Source organism: Dendrobates tinctorius, unplaced genomic scaffold, assembly GCF_039654945.1.
Source record: "Dendrobates tinctorius isolate UK_male_01 unplaced genomic scaffold, ASM3965494v1 ptg000158l, whole genome shotgun sequence".
NCBI classification, from domain to species: Eukaryota; Metazoa; Chordata; class Amphibia; order Anura; family Dendrobatidae; genus Dendrobates; species Dendrobates tinctorius.
This window is the reverse complement of record NW_027361825.1, coordinates 22,306,593-22,321,715: the sequence shown is the minus strand read 5'-3', so window position 1 is coordinate 22,321,715 and position 15,123 is coordinate 22,306,593. Positions and strand designations below refer to the sequence as shown.

At 43.8% G+C, this 15,123-nt stretch overlaps 1 protein-coding gene across 1 annotated transcript in view; it reads right to left on the bottom strand.

Moving 5' to 3' along the window:
- MAP4K1 (mitogen-activated protein kinase kinase kinase kinase 1) overlaps positions 1-6,483 on the bottom strand; it is a 210,778-nt gene extending 204,295 nt beyond the window's left edge. Inside the window, exon 1 of the mRNA XM_073549098.1 lies at positions 6,215-6,483. Within this exon, the coding sequence (XP_073405199.1) occupies positions 6,215-6,316 (102 nt within the window). The 5' untranslated portion in view covers positions 6,317-6,483. The remainder of the gene's footprint in view (positions 1-6,214) is intronic.
- Between the last annotated feature and the right edge of the window lie 8,640 nt (positions 6,484-15,123).

Genomic DNA, 15,123 nt, shown 5'->3' with positions numbered 1-15,123 from the left:
GCGGAGCTGTGTGTGTACGAGGTGTACAGAGCGGAGCCGTGTGTGTACAAGGTGTACGGAGCGGAGCCACGCATGTACGAGGTGTACAGAGCGGAGCCGTGTGTGTACAAAGTGTACGGAGCAGAGCCACGCATGTACGAGGTGTACGGAGCGGAGCCAAGCATGTACGAGGTGTACGGAGCGGAGCCACACGTGTACGAGGTGTACGGAGCAGAGCCACGCATGTACGAGGTGTACGGAGCGGAGCCAAGCGTGTACGAGGTGTACGGAGTGGAGCCACACGTGTACGAGGTGTACGGAGCGGAGCCACACGTGTACGAGGTGTATAGAGCGGAGCCACTTGTGTATGAGGTGTGCGGAGCGGAGCCGCGCATGTACGAGGTGTACGGAGCGGAGATGAGCGTGTATTTTGGCATGGGGGGCCCATTTGAAAGTTCGCAGCGGGGCCCATAACTTTGTAGTTACACCACTGAATAATACTAATGTTTTAACTCAGGAAGAGTTCAGAAAACAATATTTTGTGATTTTGAATCACAGCTTTCATGCGTCTTGGCATGCTTTCCACCAGTCTTTCACACTGCTTTGGGTGACGTTATGCCACTACTGGTACAAAAATGTAAGCAGTTCTTCTTTGTTTGATGGCTTGTGACTATCCATCTTCTTCTTGATTACATTCCAGAGGTTTTCAATGATGTTCAGGTCTGGAGATTGGGTTGGCCATGACAGGGATTTGATGTGGTGGTCCTTCATCCACACATTGATTGACCTAGCTGTGTGGCATGGCGCATTGTCCTGCAGGAAAAACCAGTCCTAGTAAAGCCAGAATTGAGCCCTTCTTTTCCTCACTCGACTTTTCTTTTCAACTCCTTTGCCATAGTTAAAAAAAGTTATTTTTTTATTCCTATTATTTTTGGGATATTACTAGCACTTGTTTTGCCATCCAGCTTGTCCTATTGCAAGAGGATTGTGAATAACACAGCAGGGTTTTTAGGGTATGTGCACATGTTGCGGATTGCTGTGTGGAATTTTCCGCGCGGAATCTGCATCTTTTGGTAGAATCCACAGGTCAAAATCCGCTCGTTTTTTATGCAGATTTCCTGCGGATTTATTGCAGATTTAGTGCTGATTTGGCATGCATTTTATACCTGCGGATTCCTATAATGGAATGGGTGTAAAAACACTGCGGAATCCGCACAAAAAATTGACATGCTGCGGAAAATAAACCGCTGGGTTTCTGCGCGGATTTTTCCGCAGCATATGCACAGCGTTTTTTTCTCTCCATAGAATAACATTGTACTGTAAATCACTAGCCAAACTGCAGCAGATCCGCAGTGGCAAATCCGCTGCGGATCCGCAGCAAATCCGCAACGTGTGCACATACCCTTAGGCTGTGTGCACACTATGCAGATTTGCAGCAGATCCGCAACGGATTTTACCGTGCAGAAATGCTGCATATCCACATTGTGATGTACAGTAGCCTTAAAATCAATGCAAAAAAAAACGCTGTGCAGACGCTGCGGATTTTTCCGCGCGGTTTTCCTGCAGTACAAAATCCGCAGCATGTTACTTCTTTTGTGCGGTTTTCCATCTCCCCTGTCACCAAATCCGCAGGGGGAAAACCGCAGTGGAAAACTGCACAAAAACCGCAATTAAACCTCAGGAAAAATGGAAGAAATCCGCAGGAAAAATGCAGGTCATTTGACCTGCGGATTTCTTCCATTCTGCGCGGAGAAATCCGCAGGGCTAAAAAGTCCGTCTGCACTCAGCCGAAGGCTGAGTTCACACGTGGCGTTTTTTTCGCGTTTCCGCGGCGGTTTTAACCGCGCGATTTTGCCGCGAAAACGCGAAAAATAGGCATCCCATGTATTCCTATGGGATTCCGCAATGCTGTACTAATGCTGCGGTTTTTACCGCGGCGGAATCGCTTCGCGGTAAAAACCGCAGCATGCTCATTAATTTGCGGAATCGCGGCGATCCCGCACCCATAGGAATGCATTGTTCCGCTTACTTTCCGCATGTGGCTGTGCACACCATGTGGAAAGTAAGCAGAACAATTGCGGATGGTACCCACGGTCCGGAGGAGAGGAGACTGTCCTCCGGGCTTTGGGTACCATATCCCTGTAAAAAATAGAATTTAAAAATAAAAAATATTGTTATTCTCACCCTCCGACGTCCCACGCAGCCTTCCCGCTTCTCTTCACGCTCTCGTTCCCAGTAGTCCTTTGCGAAAATGCCCGCGATGGCGTCCGTTCTCGCGGGATCGCGAAGTCTTGTGGTCATTCGCGCGACGGCATTTTCGCAAAGGATTACTGGGAACGCCTGCGCGGGACGTCGGAGGGTGAGAATAACACTATTTTTTATTTTTTTTTTACATTCTATCTTTTGCTATTGATGCCGCATAGGCGGCCTCAGTAGTAAAAAGTTGGTCACACTTGTCAAACACTATGTTTGACGAGTGTGACCAACCTGTCAATCAGTTCTCCAAGCGATGCTACAGATCGCTTGGAGAACGCTAGCATTTTGCAAGCTAAATACGCTTGCAAAATGCTAGTTTTTCCGCGAGAAAATCGCGGGAATTTAAAATGCGATTTTCCCGCGGACTGGAATTCCAGAATTCTCGCAGTAATTTCCGCGAGAGTTCCGGTACGTGTGCACTTAGCCTTATACTTTCCTTTGTTAAATAAGATTTGGTTCAGGTGATCACTTAATCAGAAGCACATTAAGTAGAATGAGGTGTGCTCTGGTTGGAATTCAACTGACACTAGAATTGAATGGCTGTCAGACATGTAGAGAAGCTGATTTTTATAAAACTGTGCAGTGGTCTCTTAATTTTTGCCAGAGCTGTATAAAAAAAAATTTCCTTCTCACCCCTCAATGGGGGTGGTCTTTGTTGTCCTTTCTCATTCTCGGGTCCTCTACCATATATATACCCATATACCTATATATATAGCCACTCACACATACATGTATATCTATTACATAGTCTCCTTTATTATGTATATTACCATCCCTTATTATACAGTGCCCTCTCTTGTTATGTACAGCATGGCCTCAAAGCTATGAATTAACACATGTGGAATTATATAATTAATAAAAAAGTGTGAAACAACTGAAAATATGTCTTATAATCTAGGTTCTTCAAAGTAGCCACCTTTTGCTTTGATTACTGCTTTGCACACTCTTGGCATTCTCTTGATGAGCTTCAAGAGGTAGTCACCGGAAATGGTTTTCACTTCACAGGTGTGCCCTGTCAGGTTTAATAAGTGGGATTTATTGCCTTATAAATGGGGTTGGGATCATCAGTTGTGTTGTGCAGAAGTCTGGTGGATACACAGCTGATAGTCCTACTGAATAGAATTTGTATTATGGCAAGAAAAAAGCAGCTAAGTAAAGAAAAACGAGTGGCCATCATTACTTTAAGAAATGAAGGTCAGTCAGTCTGAAAAATTGGGAAAACTTTGAAAGTGTCCCCAAGTGCAGTGGCAAAAACCATCAAGCGCTACAAAGAAACTGGCTCACATGAGGACCGCCAAAGGAAAGGAAGACCAAGAGTCACCTCTGCTGTGGAGGATAAGTTCATCCGAGTCACCAGCCTCAGAAATCGCAGGTTAACAGCAGCTCAGATTAGAGACCAGGTCAATGCCACACAGAGTTCTAGCAGCAGACACATCTCTACAACAACTGGTAAGAGGAGACTTTGTGCAGCAGGCCTTCATGGTAAAATAGCTGCTAGGAAACCACTGCTAAGGACAGGCAACAAGCAGAAGAGACTTGTTTGGGCTTAAAGAACACAAGGAATGGACATTAGACCAGTGGAAATCTGTGCGTTGGTCTGATGAGTCCAAATTTGAGATCTTTGGTTCCAACCACCGTTTCTTTGTGCAACGCAGAAAAGGTTCCCACTGTGAAGCATGGAGGAGGAGGTGTGATGGTGTGGGTGTGCTTTGCTGGTGACACTGTTGGGGATTTATTCAAAATGGAAGGCATACTGAACCAGCATGGGTACCACAGCATCTTGCAGCGGCATGCTATTCCATCCGGTTTGCGTTTAGTTGGACCATCCTTTATTTTTCAACAGGACTATGACCCCAAACACACCTCCAGGCTGTGTAAGGGCTATTTGACCAAGAAGGAGAGTGATGGGGTGCTACGCCAGATGACCTGGCCTCCACAGTCACCAGACCTGAACCCAATCGAGATGGTTTGGGGTGAGCTGGACCGCAGAGTGAAGGCAAAAGGGCCAACAAGTGCTAAGCATCTCTGGGAACTCCTTCAAGACTGATGGAAGACCATTTCCGGTGACTACCTCTTGAAGCTCATCAAGAGAATGCCAAGAGTGTGCAAAGCAGTAATCAAAGCAAAAGGTGGCTACTTTGAAGAACCTAGAATATAAGACATATTTTCAGTTGTTTCACACTCTTTTGATAATTATATAATTCCACATGTGTTAATTTTCATAGTCATGAAAATAAAGAAAGGTGAGAAGGTGTGTCTAAACTTTTGGTCTGTACTGTACCCCCTGATAAATCTTAAACTCCTTGTACAGTTCATATACCCCCTGGTAAAGCTTATATGCCTTGTAAAGTTCATATACTCCTGATAAAGCCTAAACTCCTTGTACAGATAATAAATCCTCTGCCAAACCCTAAATTCCTTGTAAGATCCATAGACCATCTGGTAAAATTGAATCTCCTTTTACATGTCATTTTATCCCCTGGTAAAGCTTAAACTCCTTGTACAGTTTATATACCCACTGAAAAAGCTTGAAGCTCCCAATAAAGTTCATAGACCCCCTGGCAAAGCCTAAATTCCTTGTAAAATTCAGCGACCCCTTGGTAAGGCTTAAACTCCTTGTAAAGTTCATAGACCCCTGACAAAGTTCAACCTCCTTGTAGAGTTTATATACCCTCTGGTAAAGCTTAAATTCCTTGTACAGTTCATAAGCCCCATCGTAAAACGAAAAACTCTTTGCAAAGTTTAGCTACCCCATGGAAAAGCTTAAATTCCTTGTAAAGTTTTTTTAAAAACCTCCCAGTAAATTTCAGACTCCTTGTAAGGTTTTTTACACCCCAACTCATGGTAAAGTTTAGATTTATTGGAAAGGTTCACTGTAAAGTTTATACACGTCCCCGCTAAAGCCAGAGCCTTGCAGAGTTCATATATCCTTTTGATTGGTATGGACCTCTTGTAAAGTTCATACACCCTATGGTAAAGTTTGGACAACTTTTTTGTAACATTTAAAAACTCCCTTGTATGTTTTCTATACTTTGTAAAGTTCATACCCCTTCTTGATAACATCATACATCCCCTTGTAAAGCATAATCTCTTTCTACACCCCCCTTTAAGATTCTGTCTTCTTGCAATCTAATTTTATTTACACTTTTACGTTCTGTCACGAATACAATGTAGGGCATTGTGGTCACATTGGGCCACCGATGACATTTATCTGCAAAAGACAAAAGTTGCAGACAATGAATGATAGTCTAAAGAATTCTGATTAAGTCGGACTTCTTGTGGCTTATGCACAACTTTTTTTACCACTTTTGAGGATTTGCAAGTGTAATGCTAATGCATTCATTTTACTACAGACAACCAATTCTGCCCATAGACCCCTTGCCTTACGGTATGACCACTGGAGGTCCAACTACTGGGAACTTCATCGATCTCAAGAACAGCAGTACTTATCACCATTCCCATTGGAAAAGTGACAGCCCATCCAGGGATACTTGACATTACAGTCTATGAGAGATGCCTGGATATGAGTAATTGATTACAATTCATTGCTCTCTGTTATCAGCCAGAAGAGTGACAGTTTTGTTTTTCAGTGAGAGGAAGTCCAGAACCATCACTGTCATCCTTCGCACATCCTCAGTTCTGAGAGATACCTAGGACACTCACATACAGTAAGTGTAAATTATATATGCTTTAGGTTTAATGGTCGAAGTCGAGTCCACAGCATTATGGATTTATGTGGGTTTCTACGAGAAATTCTCCCTTTTTGCAAGCAATGGGGGGTCTACAGAGAAGAGAATAAGTACTCTGCATTTCCCAGTGCATGCAGAATACATACAGTACATAAGACATAAGAAATTAGATTGTACATCGTTGCTCTGAAACTTGTGGAACCTGCAAAAACTACAACTCTCAGCATGCTCAGAGTTGTAGTCACAACAACAGGAACGATCGCTGAACACATACAGTTATCATTACCTACCTTATAAACTTCCCCATAGCTCCCACTACCCAGCCGGTTTATCAGCTCATACACATCCTGGGGGTCTCGATTGGAAATATCCAGTCGACCCGGCACATCCATTCTGCACACTTCGCAATGTGCAAGTGTCACCAGCAGCAGTCAGTGACTGCATAAACGCCACGTACAATGATTGGCTGACACAAGTTTCCTGCAGTTTCCTGAAAGTTCACTCTTGTGTTACCATCTGCTCCCTAGACTCGCTAAATAATAGTGGTTTCGCACAGTGCAGAAAACCCACACAGAGAGGTGGGATAGCAGAGTGAGCATCAGCTGAAGAAGAAGGCGTAGCGTCCTGCACAAAATGTACAGGGCTAGTCGCGGATTTCCGAACCACGATGGAACAGATATAGATGTAACAGAGTTGTGTTTGTCATTTGGCAATGATAACAATCTGATATTATCGGGGTTTTTAATAGACAGCGGATGCAATAAACTATGCAAAAGTGTCACTTTAAATATAGGCACTATAGGGGTCCACGCGCTAGTGTAGCCACTTGGATACACGTGGAACAGGGTTTTATATCAAAACAGCATGTAGTTTATTGTCCATCATAAACTTTACAGCTCCAAAAAGAAAACAGCCTTACTTCATAATCAATGTATAATATGAACTGTCCTTTTCTTCTGGCAGAAGGAAACAGCATAAATCTACGGTATTCCCAGCAGCAGCTAACACTTGTATTAAACGTGTTCACCAAACAAACATCTCTCTGTTTGGTTCCAGCAGACCTCTTTTTACAGAGCATCCTAACTAGCATCTTTGTCTTTCTCCAGTCTCAACACAGTCCACACTACTGAGCTAACCAAGCTTCTGTTAATAGTCTGTAAACCCCAGAGTGGATCATAGGATCAACTTTTCCCAGTCAGGTTCTTTTGGTAACTCCAAAAACACAGACCCAAAATTCAGTCACATTAAATCCTCTATGTAACCTAGTGTTACTGGTACAGTTTATATTACTGACACATACAGTATCTACCATCCAGGACATTTCGTCCTGAATTCCTACAGCACCTACAAGGAGCCAGGAGAAGAAAGGAAAGCAGACCCTCATGATGGAGAGAAAAACTGCCATTTTTAAGCAGTGGAAAAAATGCTGCAAAGCAAGAATGTTTTCAACTGTAGGAGTGATAATATTTTATTTTTATTCATTTAGAAAATGCAAAGTAAATGAACAAAAGAGAAATCTAAATCAAATCAATATTTGGTGTTACCACCCTTTACCTTCAAAATAGCATCATGTCTTCTAGGTACACTTACAAAGTCAGATACTTTGTAGGATTATAATCAGGTGTATGAGTAACCAATTAGTTAGTTAGTTTTAATCATTTTCATATGTAGCTTGAAATAGTCATTATCAGAAACATCTGTATAGGAGTCATAAAACTCTCATGCAGAATAAACCTGAGCAGAATCGCACACCCTGCTCCCTGGAAAACGCATATGCGGCTCCCTGCTTGGAGTATAGCAAAGCACCCATTGGTGGCTCCCTGCTTGGAACACGAAACGTGCTGGGAGGTGGGTGGAGTTAGATTACATTTCAAGGAGTGGGAATAGTTTGAGTTGGTTGGTCAGTAGTTGGTTGGAGAGAGGAGAAGATCCCTAGAGAGAGGGATAGATGGATGGAAGTGCTGCAGCAGATCACAGTGATCTGGGTCTGTTGGCACGGGAAAGAGAGAAAGAGAGAGCAACATAGACTGAAAGCTTGACTCTCCATAGAAAGAAAGGATTAGTACGGAACATGAGGAGTAAAAGAGAACAGAGGACATGGGTGAGAAGAGAACCCTTCCTAGAAGTTCTAAGCGCAAGGCCGGGGCCCGGTCCCCGAGGTTGTACGGATACTAATGGTCCTGCAGCAGACACCGGAGGAATAGAAGTAGTGACCAGTTTTTTCCCACACAAGACTTGGGGGCACAACAGCAACTGGATAGTGAGCCGTGACTTAGTAGCAAGGAGTCCCCAAAGCAGGCTACAGCTGTCTGCCGTACAAGTAGTGTTCATAGGAACATCAGACAGGAGGAACTCCAGTGTAACTCAGTACTAGGAGTACTTCATCTAAAGGCGCTATAAGAGGAGACGTTCAGAAAGGCACAAGTTGGCGGAGTGTTGGAAAGGAGTATTCCATCTGGCCTGGGGGCTGACTGAGTCCCAGACCCAGAGGACATGGCACAGAAGCAGGCACTTGTTGGTACGACAGACTGTGAGTAAAGCTTTGGAACTACATGCCCTGGTGTCCTCCACTTATTCCTGCGTCAACCTGCCCAGCACTGCTACCTCCCCTGCGCCTGACAGTACACCATCTAAGTGTCACGATATCTACTCTGCCCTGGGACTACAGCCCTGCCTGTGGAGGGCTATACCATCACTGCTGCACCACACCATCTGTCCCAGAGGATCTGTCTGCAGCGTCGGCCTAACATCTACATTGCCGAACACCACAGGTGGCGTCACGACTTATTCATTCACACTGAACATTTGCAATGGGCGCCCAGGGCCACGGGCCGGGTCACAGCTACCGTGATAACTTCCATTGAGATCCACCGGGCCCTGTACCGAGTACCCCACAGCCCTGGGTGTGAGGGCGTCCCACATGCATTTTTTGACACGCTTTTGTAAGCGTTTGTCAAGCGTTTTTGCATGCGTTTTCCTAAGCGTTTTTGCCCATATAAATTGATGGTATGCGGAATCGCGGGCAATTCCGCAAAATTAATGAACATGCTGCGTTTTTAACTGCTAAGCGTTTCCGCTGCGGTTAAAAACGCACTATTGGCAGAACATGTGCGTTTTCCTTTACAAAACCATTCAATGCTTTTCTTAAGCATTTCTGCAGCAGAAACACTTGTCTCAGTGCTGCGGAAACGCTTAAAAAACGCTACATGGGCACACAGCCTCAAACTTGAGGTTGTTGAAGACAGTTTCATGTCAGAGGTAAAACACCATGTCAAGAGTCATCACAGCCACAAGACACAGGGATTATACCCGAATCCTAGCTCTGCGCCTGAGTTTCATGCTGAACGCACGTGACCTTTGACCCCAGCAAAGGCGATCCCGGAGTGTTTTATCACAACTCATAGACATCAATGAGTGGTTTTCTTGCTGTGAATGAGCTCTTACCCTTTAGTGAGTGTTGTTGAAGGTCCACCTGGATGTTATGTGGTGGTCAGCGTGGTGTTGCGAACACCTGCTCCTTTTTCCAGGTTGTTTCAGACCCTTTGGCTCCTTTAAATCATATCTGTCTTCTCCTCACTCAACAGTGCCCCAGATATTTTTGATATTTTCAGAGTTTAGCAAAATCTTGTGTGTTAGGTTGGTAAAACTTACACAACGTACAACAAAATGTTTTTCTGATGCACCATTTGATGATCTGGAGAATAGAAGTAAGGACAGGAGCAATGCAAATTTGCATTAAAGGAGTATTTTTGTTATTCACTGGCTACAGCCGGGCAAAGCAAAGGCAGGGCTTATAAATGTCTGACACTGTAGGATTACAAAAATTGGTATTTTTTGTATCCAAGTGTTTTTTTTCAGCAGATTCACCCGCCACTACTAATGCTTTGCATACTGACACCACCTTTTTTAGGTCATAGCTCTTCCATGTCCCAATTTTTCCTGATCTCATAGAGTCTTGTTGACATTACGGGACAGTTGGAAAGTATAGCTTTTTAGTGTATTTTCATTTAAAAGGGATTTTCCGGTTTTGGAAAACCCCATTTTCCTGGCTATTTAAGAAAAAAATCAGACTGGGCTTTTCTCCCCCTCTCTGGGTCCAGCACTGTGTCACCGCCACTACTCCCAGGGTCTGTTATCTGCAGCGCTGAAGTCATGTTAACAACACTGCAGTGAATCAGTGAGCTTAGGGACTTTGCTGGGCTCACCGATTGGCTGTGGAACTGTCAATGTGAAATCAGCGCTGCAGACAATAACATGCCCCGGAATCAGCAGCAAAAACTCAGCTTTGGACCAGGCAAGTGGGAGTAGAGTACATTTTGTTTTTAAACCAAACTGCACCCGGGGGTCAAGTTTTTTTCTACTAAAACTGGAAAACCCCTTTAATGTGTCTGTATATGAAGTATATATCATGTGCAGTATAAGAAAACCAGGAGAGGTGGTTGAACAAAAACTGACTGAGTTTACAAGAAAAACGATGTAGCAGCACTGGACGTAATTTCACCATAGCCACTAGAGCTCCACCTTCACAAACAAATCACAGCAAAGGCACAGGAATATCCTAAACATCCATGCCATAAGTCAGTATTAACATTTGATGATGTCACTGTGGGGATAGCGCCATCTCAACACATGACAAGACTGAGCAGGTGATGTCATTGTGGGTGGAGCATCATACTGTGAACAAGGCGGGACAGTGCATGCGACATCATTGGGCGGTTTGAGTCGATCTGTGATGTCACACCCTGACTTCTGTCTATGGCAGGTGCTACATGCAATATAGCCTACTCCATAGTAGATTTTTCTCTCTAATGGCCCAAGCCCTTAAAGAGAACTTTTCCTTAATTTTATTTTTAAAAATATAAACTGAGCACCTCTTATAATTGCCACTGCTCCACTGATTCTGGAACCATTTTTCTTTTAATTTTGTGCCCCTCCATTCCAAAGTTATGCTTCTCGATAAAAATAGCACAAATGTTCCCTTCAAGTAACAGAGCATATTCCACAGACTTTCTCTGTGGGCGTTTGCTTTTCTCCTCAGATACCAGCCAATGAAAACACGGCCTTTCCCACAGAGGAGTTTTGTGATATACGCCCAGTTAGTTGATGAAACAATTTGCATGTTTATTTTCAGGGGTCATAACTTTGTAACAGAGGGACACAGAAGAAAAAGAAAAACTGTTCTAGAATCAGTGGAGCAGCGGCAATTAAAGTAGGTACTCGGTTTATATTGACAATTCCATCGAAAGGCGCCCTTTAAGTGATGGGACCCATCACTAATATTTGCTAGGCACTAGACACCTGTCACCCCCTCTAGTTGTCAGGTAAAGAAGGTATTAAAGTTATATCAAGATTGATTAAACTGTTTGTCCAGTATTAGAGAGACATGGCTATTTTCTTTCAGAAACGGCGCCACCACTTACCATTTGTTGTGCACAGCATTGCAGCTCAGCTTCATTAACTTTAAGAGGATTGAGTTGCAATATTAGACACAACCCATGGTGAGAGGTGGTGCTGTTTCTGAAAGAAAACAACCATGTCTCTTTAATACTGGACAACAGTAAGCAGACATAATTTACTAATCACGGACAAAGCTCTTAAAGGTGCAGTTACCACCTCTCTTCGTACCGCCAGAAAATACAGCTCTGTTAATCTTTTAGGCTATGTGCACACGCTGCGGTTTTTGCTGCGGTTCCGCTGCGGTTTTGGCCCTGCGGAACCGCAACAGTTCCGCAGACATGGTACTTTACCATGTTAGCGTATGGGTTTTCAAAACCACAGTGCTCACGCTGCGGCTTTTTCCACGCGGTTTTGCTGCGGGTTTTTTTCCGCAGCATGTCAATTATTTCTGTGGATTCTGCTGCGGTTTCACACCTTTAACATAGTAGAGGTGTGAAACCGCAGGCCAAACCGCAGCAAAACTGCAGGTCACTTTACCTGCGGTTTTACCTACGGTTACACGGGAAAAAACCCGCAGGTGAATCTGCAGTGTGTGCACATAGCCTTAGTTTGATGCAATAACACCCAGCATATTTATTCCTATCTATAGTATTTATTGTTTCAGCACCAGTTCCTCTTCCAGTTCTTCTCAAAAATGGAAAAAAATAAAATTTCATTTTCAATTCACAAATATCTCCAAAAACCACAAAGGTTATTACTAAATTTTAGGGCATTATAAACCATATTTTAATGAACAGTTAGGGTTGGGTGTATTTAAAGAGACACTAATGTTAAAGAGACCCTTTCCCTTGCCAATAAGCAATTTTGTACTTGGTGTAAATGTCGATGTTCTCCTGAATCTGGTGGCCTTATCTTTCCTGTATATAAATCTAGTCTAGTGGGTGTGGTCATCAACTCTTCTCTGTTGGCGTCTTCTTCAGGACCACAACCAGTTGGCTAAAATACTAGATTTATATAGACCTCTGGAAAAAAAATTAAAGACCACCACATCAAAACCCTGTCATGGGCAGCTCATTCTCCAGACCTGAACCACATTGAAAACCTCTGGAATATAATCAAGAGGATGATGGATAGTCACAAGCCATCAAACATAGAACTGCTTAAATTTTTGAGCCAGGAGCATTGTGAAAGACTGTTGTCAAGCATGCCAAGACGCATGAAAGCTATTTTTAAAAGTCATGGTTATTCCACAAAATATTGATTTCAGAACTCTTCCGGAGTTAAAACATTAGTATTGTTGTTTCTAAATGATTATGAACTTGTCTTCTTTGCATTATTTGAGGTCTGAAAGCACTGTTTGTTTTTTTTTGTTTTTTTTAAATTTTGACCATTTTTCTTTGTCAGAAAAAAAACTACAAAATTTATTGCTTGGAAATTCGGACACATGTCAGAACTTACATTTTACGCAAAAATACTGTATACCTGTTAAGAGAAAAATTAGACAAACTGAACATTTGAAAGTGGTCTCTTAATTTTTGCCACAGCTGTATATAGGAGGAGAAGAGCAGGAACAAAATGAAAAACAAAAAAACTTAGAGACTGCAAGAGCTGCTCTGAAGCTTGCCGGACCCCTGGACAGTGCACCTCCGATGCTGCAGAATCAAAGCTCCCATGCTAGCAACATTGGAGGGTGTACATGTGGCGCCCCTGAGGGTTCAGTCGCCACAGAGGTACTGCACCTCACCCAGAGATGTGGTACCCCACTCTTAGGTAAGGAGGAAGCACCACCCAGGACTCAAACACCTGCACCCAACACACACTATAGCAGCAGGGCACCCTGGACGTACCCTAAGGGAGGATGGTATCTTCCCTGGCTGGGTAGTAAAGGGTGTTGGGAGGTGGGTGGAGATGGAAGGAAAGGGGGAGGAGCTTAGAAAGAAAGAACAGTGCAGAGAGAGTGAGTCAGACCTGAGTAAGTGAAAGTAGGTAGATGTGCTGTGAGGCAGCTCCCTGTCAGAAGGAGCTGCAGAGAGGAAGCTGAAAGGGAGAGACAGAAGGAAGCTCCCAGAAGGCAGAAGGGGTCTTAGGGGCACGGGAAGTGCGGATGCCACCCGTCGGACCCGTTCCAGTATTGGAGAGACCAGGTTGCATAGGGGTGCCGGCCCCCTAGCCTAGTGGAGAAATCATCAGACTCAACTAGCAAGCCGGAGGCAGAGGCACCTGTAGGTGTTTCAGCCACAAGATACAGTTATCTTCTCCGGAAAGGCAGCCATAAGGGAGCAAGGGGACGCAGAGAGGACGTCACCCGACAAGGTCCGCGGCTGCTGGCCTGGGACACTTACTGTGAGGTGTTGAGCAGGAGAGGCGGAAAGCCAGCACAGAGAGACAGCCAGGAGAGGCTTATACTGAAGGGAGTCCTGGAAAGGTGTATCCTGATCTACCTGGGAGTTGGCTGGACCCCTCACCTGGAGGACTCAGCACCAAGTGGGCATATGCGCATCAGAACAGTGAGTAAACCTTTGGAACTGCACCCAGCTGTGTCCTCTATTTATTCCTGCGTCACCTGCCCTGCATCATATCTACCAACACCACCTTTAACATCTACATCTAAGCTGCCCTGGGATACAGCTCTAGCTGTGGAGAGCTATACCATCTTTGCTGCCCTGTCACCATCTCAGAGGATCTGCATTGCAGCGTCGCTCATCTGACCGAATACCACAGGTGGCGTCACGAACACCTTATTATAAACTTTATTCCCTTGTAAATATCCCTTTAATTGGACACCCAGGGGAACGGTCCGGGTCAACTGCTGCCGTGACACATCCCCTTTAAATACCGGCCTGACAAAAAGAGAGATAAACGGGCACCACCCACACAATCAATTTAAGTCGGATCACCTTGTGCATATGAATAAATTTATATAGAAGCACATGGAGAAAAAAAGTATATGCACACAAATACGGATCACCACACAATAATGTGATCAAAAAATATCAGTTTTATTGTAGTAACACAACAAGCAAACACTGTGTTTAAAAACAATTAAAAAGGTCTGAACAAACAGACACACATAGCAAAACAAAGATAATGGGTCATATTAATGAATAGTTAAATACTTTGGGCCCCAAGAATTAACCGTTCAATCAAATAACAGATACCTGCTGATTTCATAGTCTAGGGTCTATTACAACAATTGCATTCACAATCATAATTATAATCATAATATCATAATGCTGTTTGCAACTATACCAGGATATTTAGATATCAAATCCTATGAGTAAATTCTGTGGTTACATAGAGAATACAGCCAAATAGAATGCCATAAAAAACCATGTTAGCAACATGTTGCCAATAAGCCAGATTCAAAAAATATGAACCACAAGACCCCTTTCCTGGTATGATATCACCTGATTTCTGAGGATAACCAGGCCAACGGCTAAATTACATGGGACCCCCAAACCATGCTATGTGTGTCTGTTTGTTCAGACCTTTTTAATTGTTTTTAAACACAGTGTTTGCTTGTTGTGTTAAAAAAATATCAGTTTTATTGTAGTATCACATTATTGTGTGGTGATCCCTATTTGTGTGCATATACTTTTTTTCTCCATGTGCTTTTAAATACCGGCCTGGTATCGAGTAACCCCACTGCCCTGGCGGGTGATCCACACAGTTCAGGTCAGTGGATCTGTCACATTGCAGACCCAGACTGTCAGTCATCAGGAACACGTCTCCCCACAGCAAGAATGAAGCCGGGAGTCAGAGGCGTATCTGGGGCAGGGCAGCCTGGGCATCTGCCCTGGGT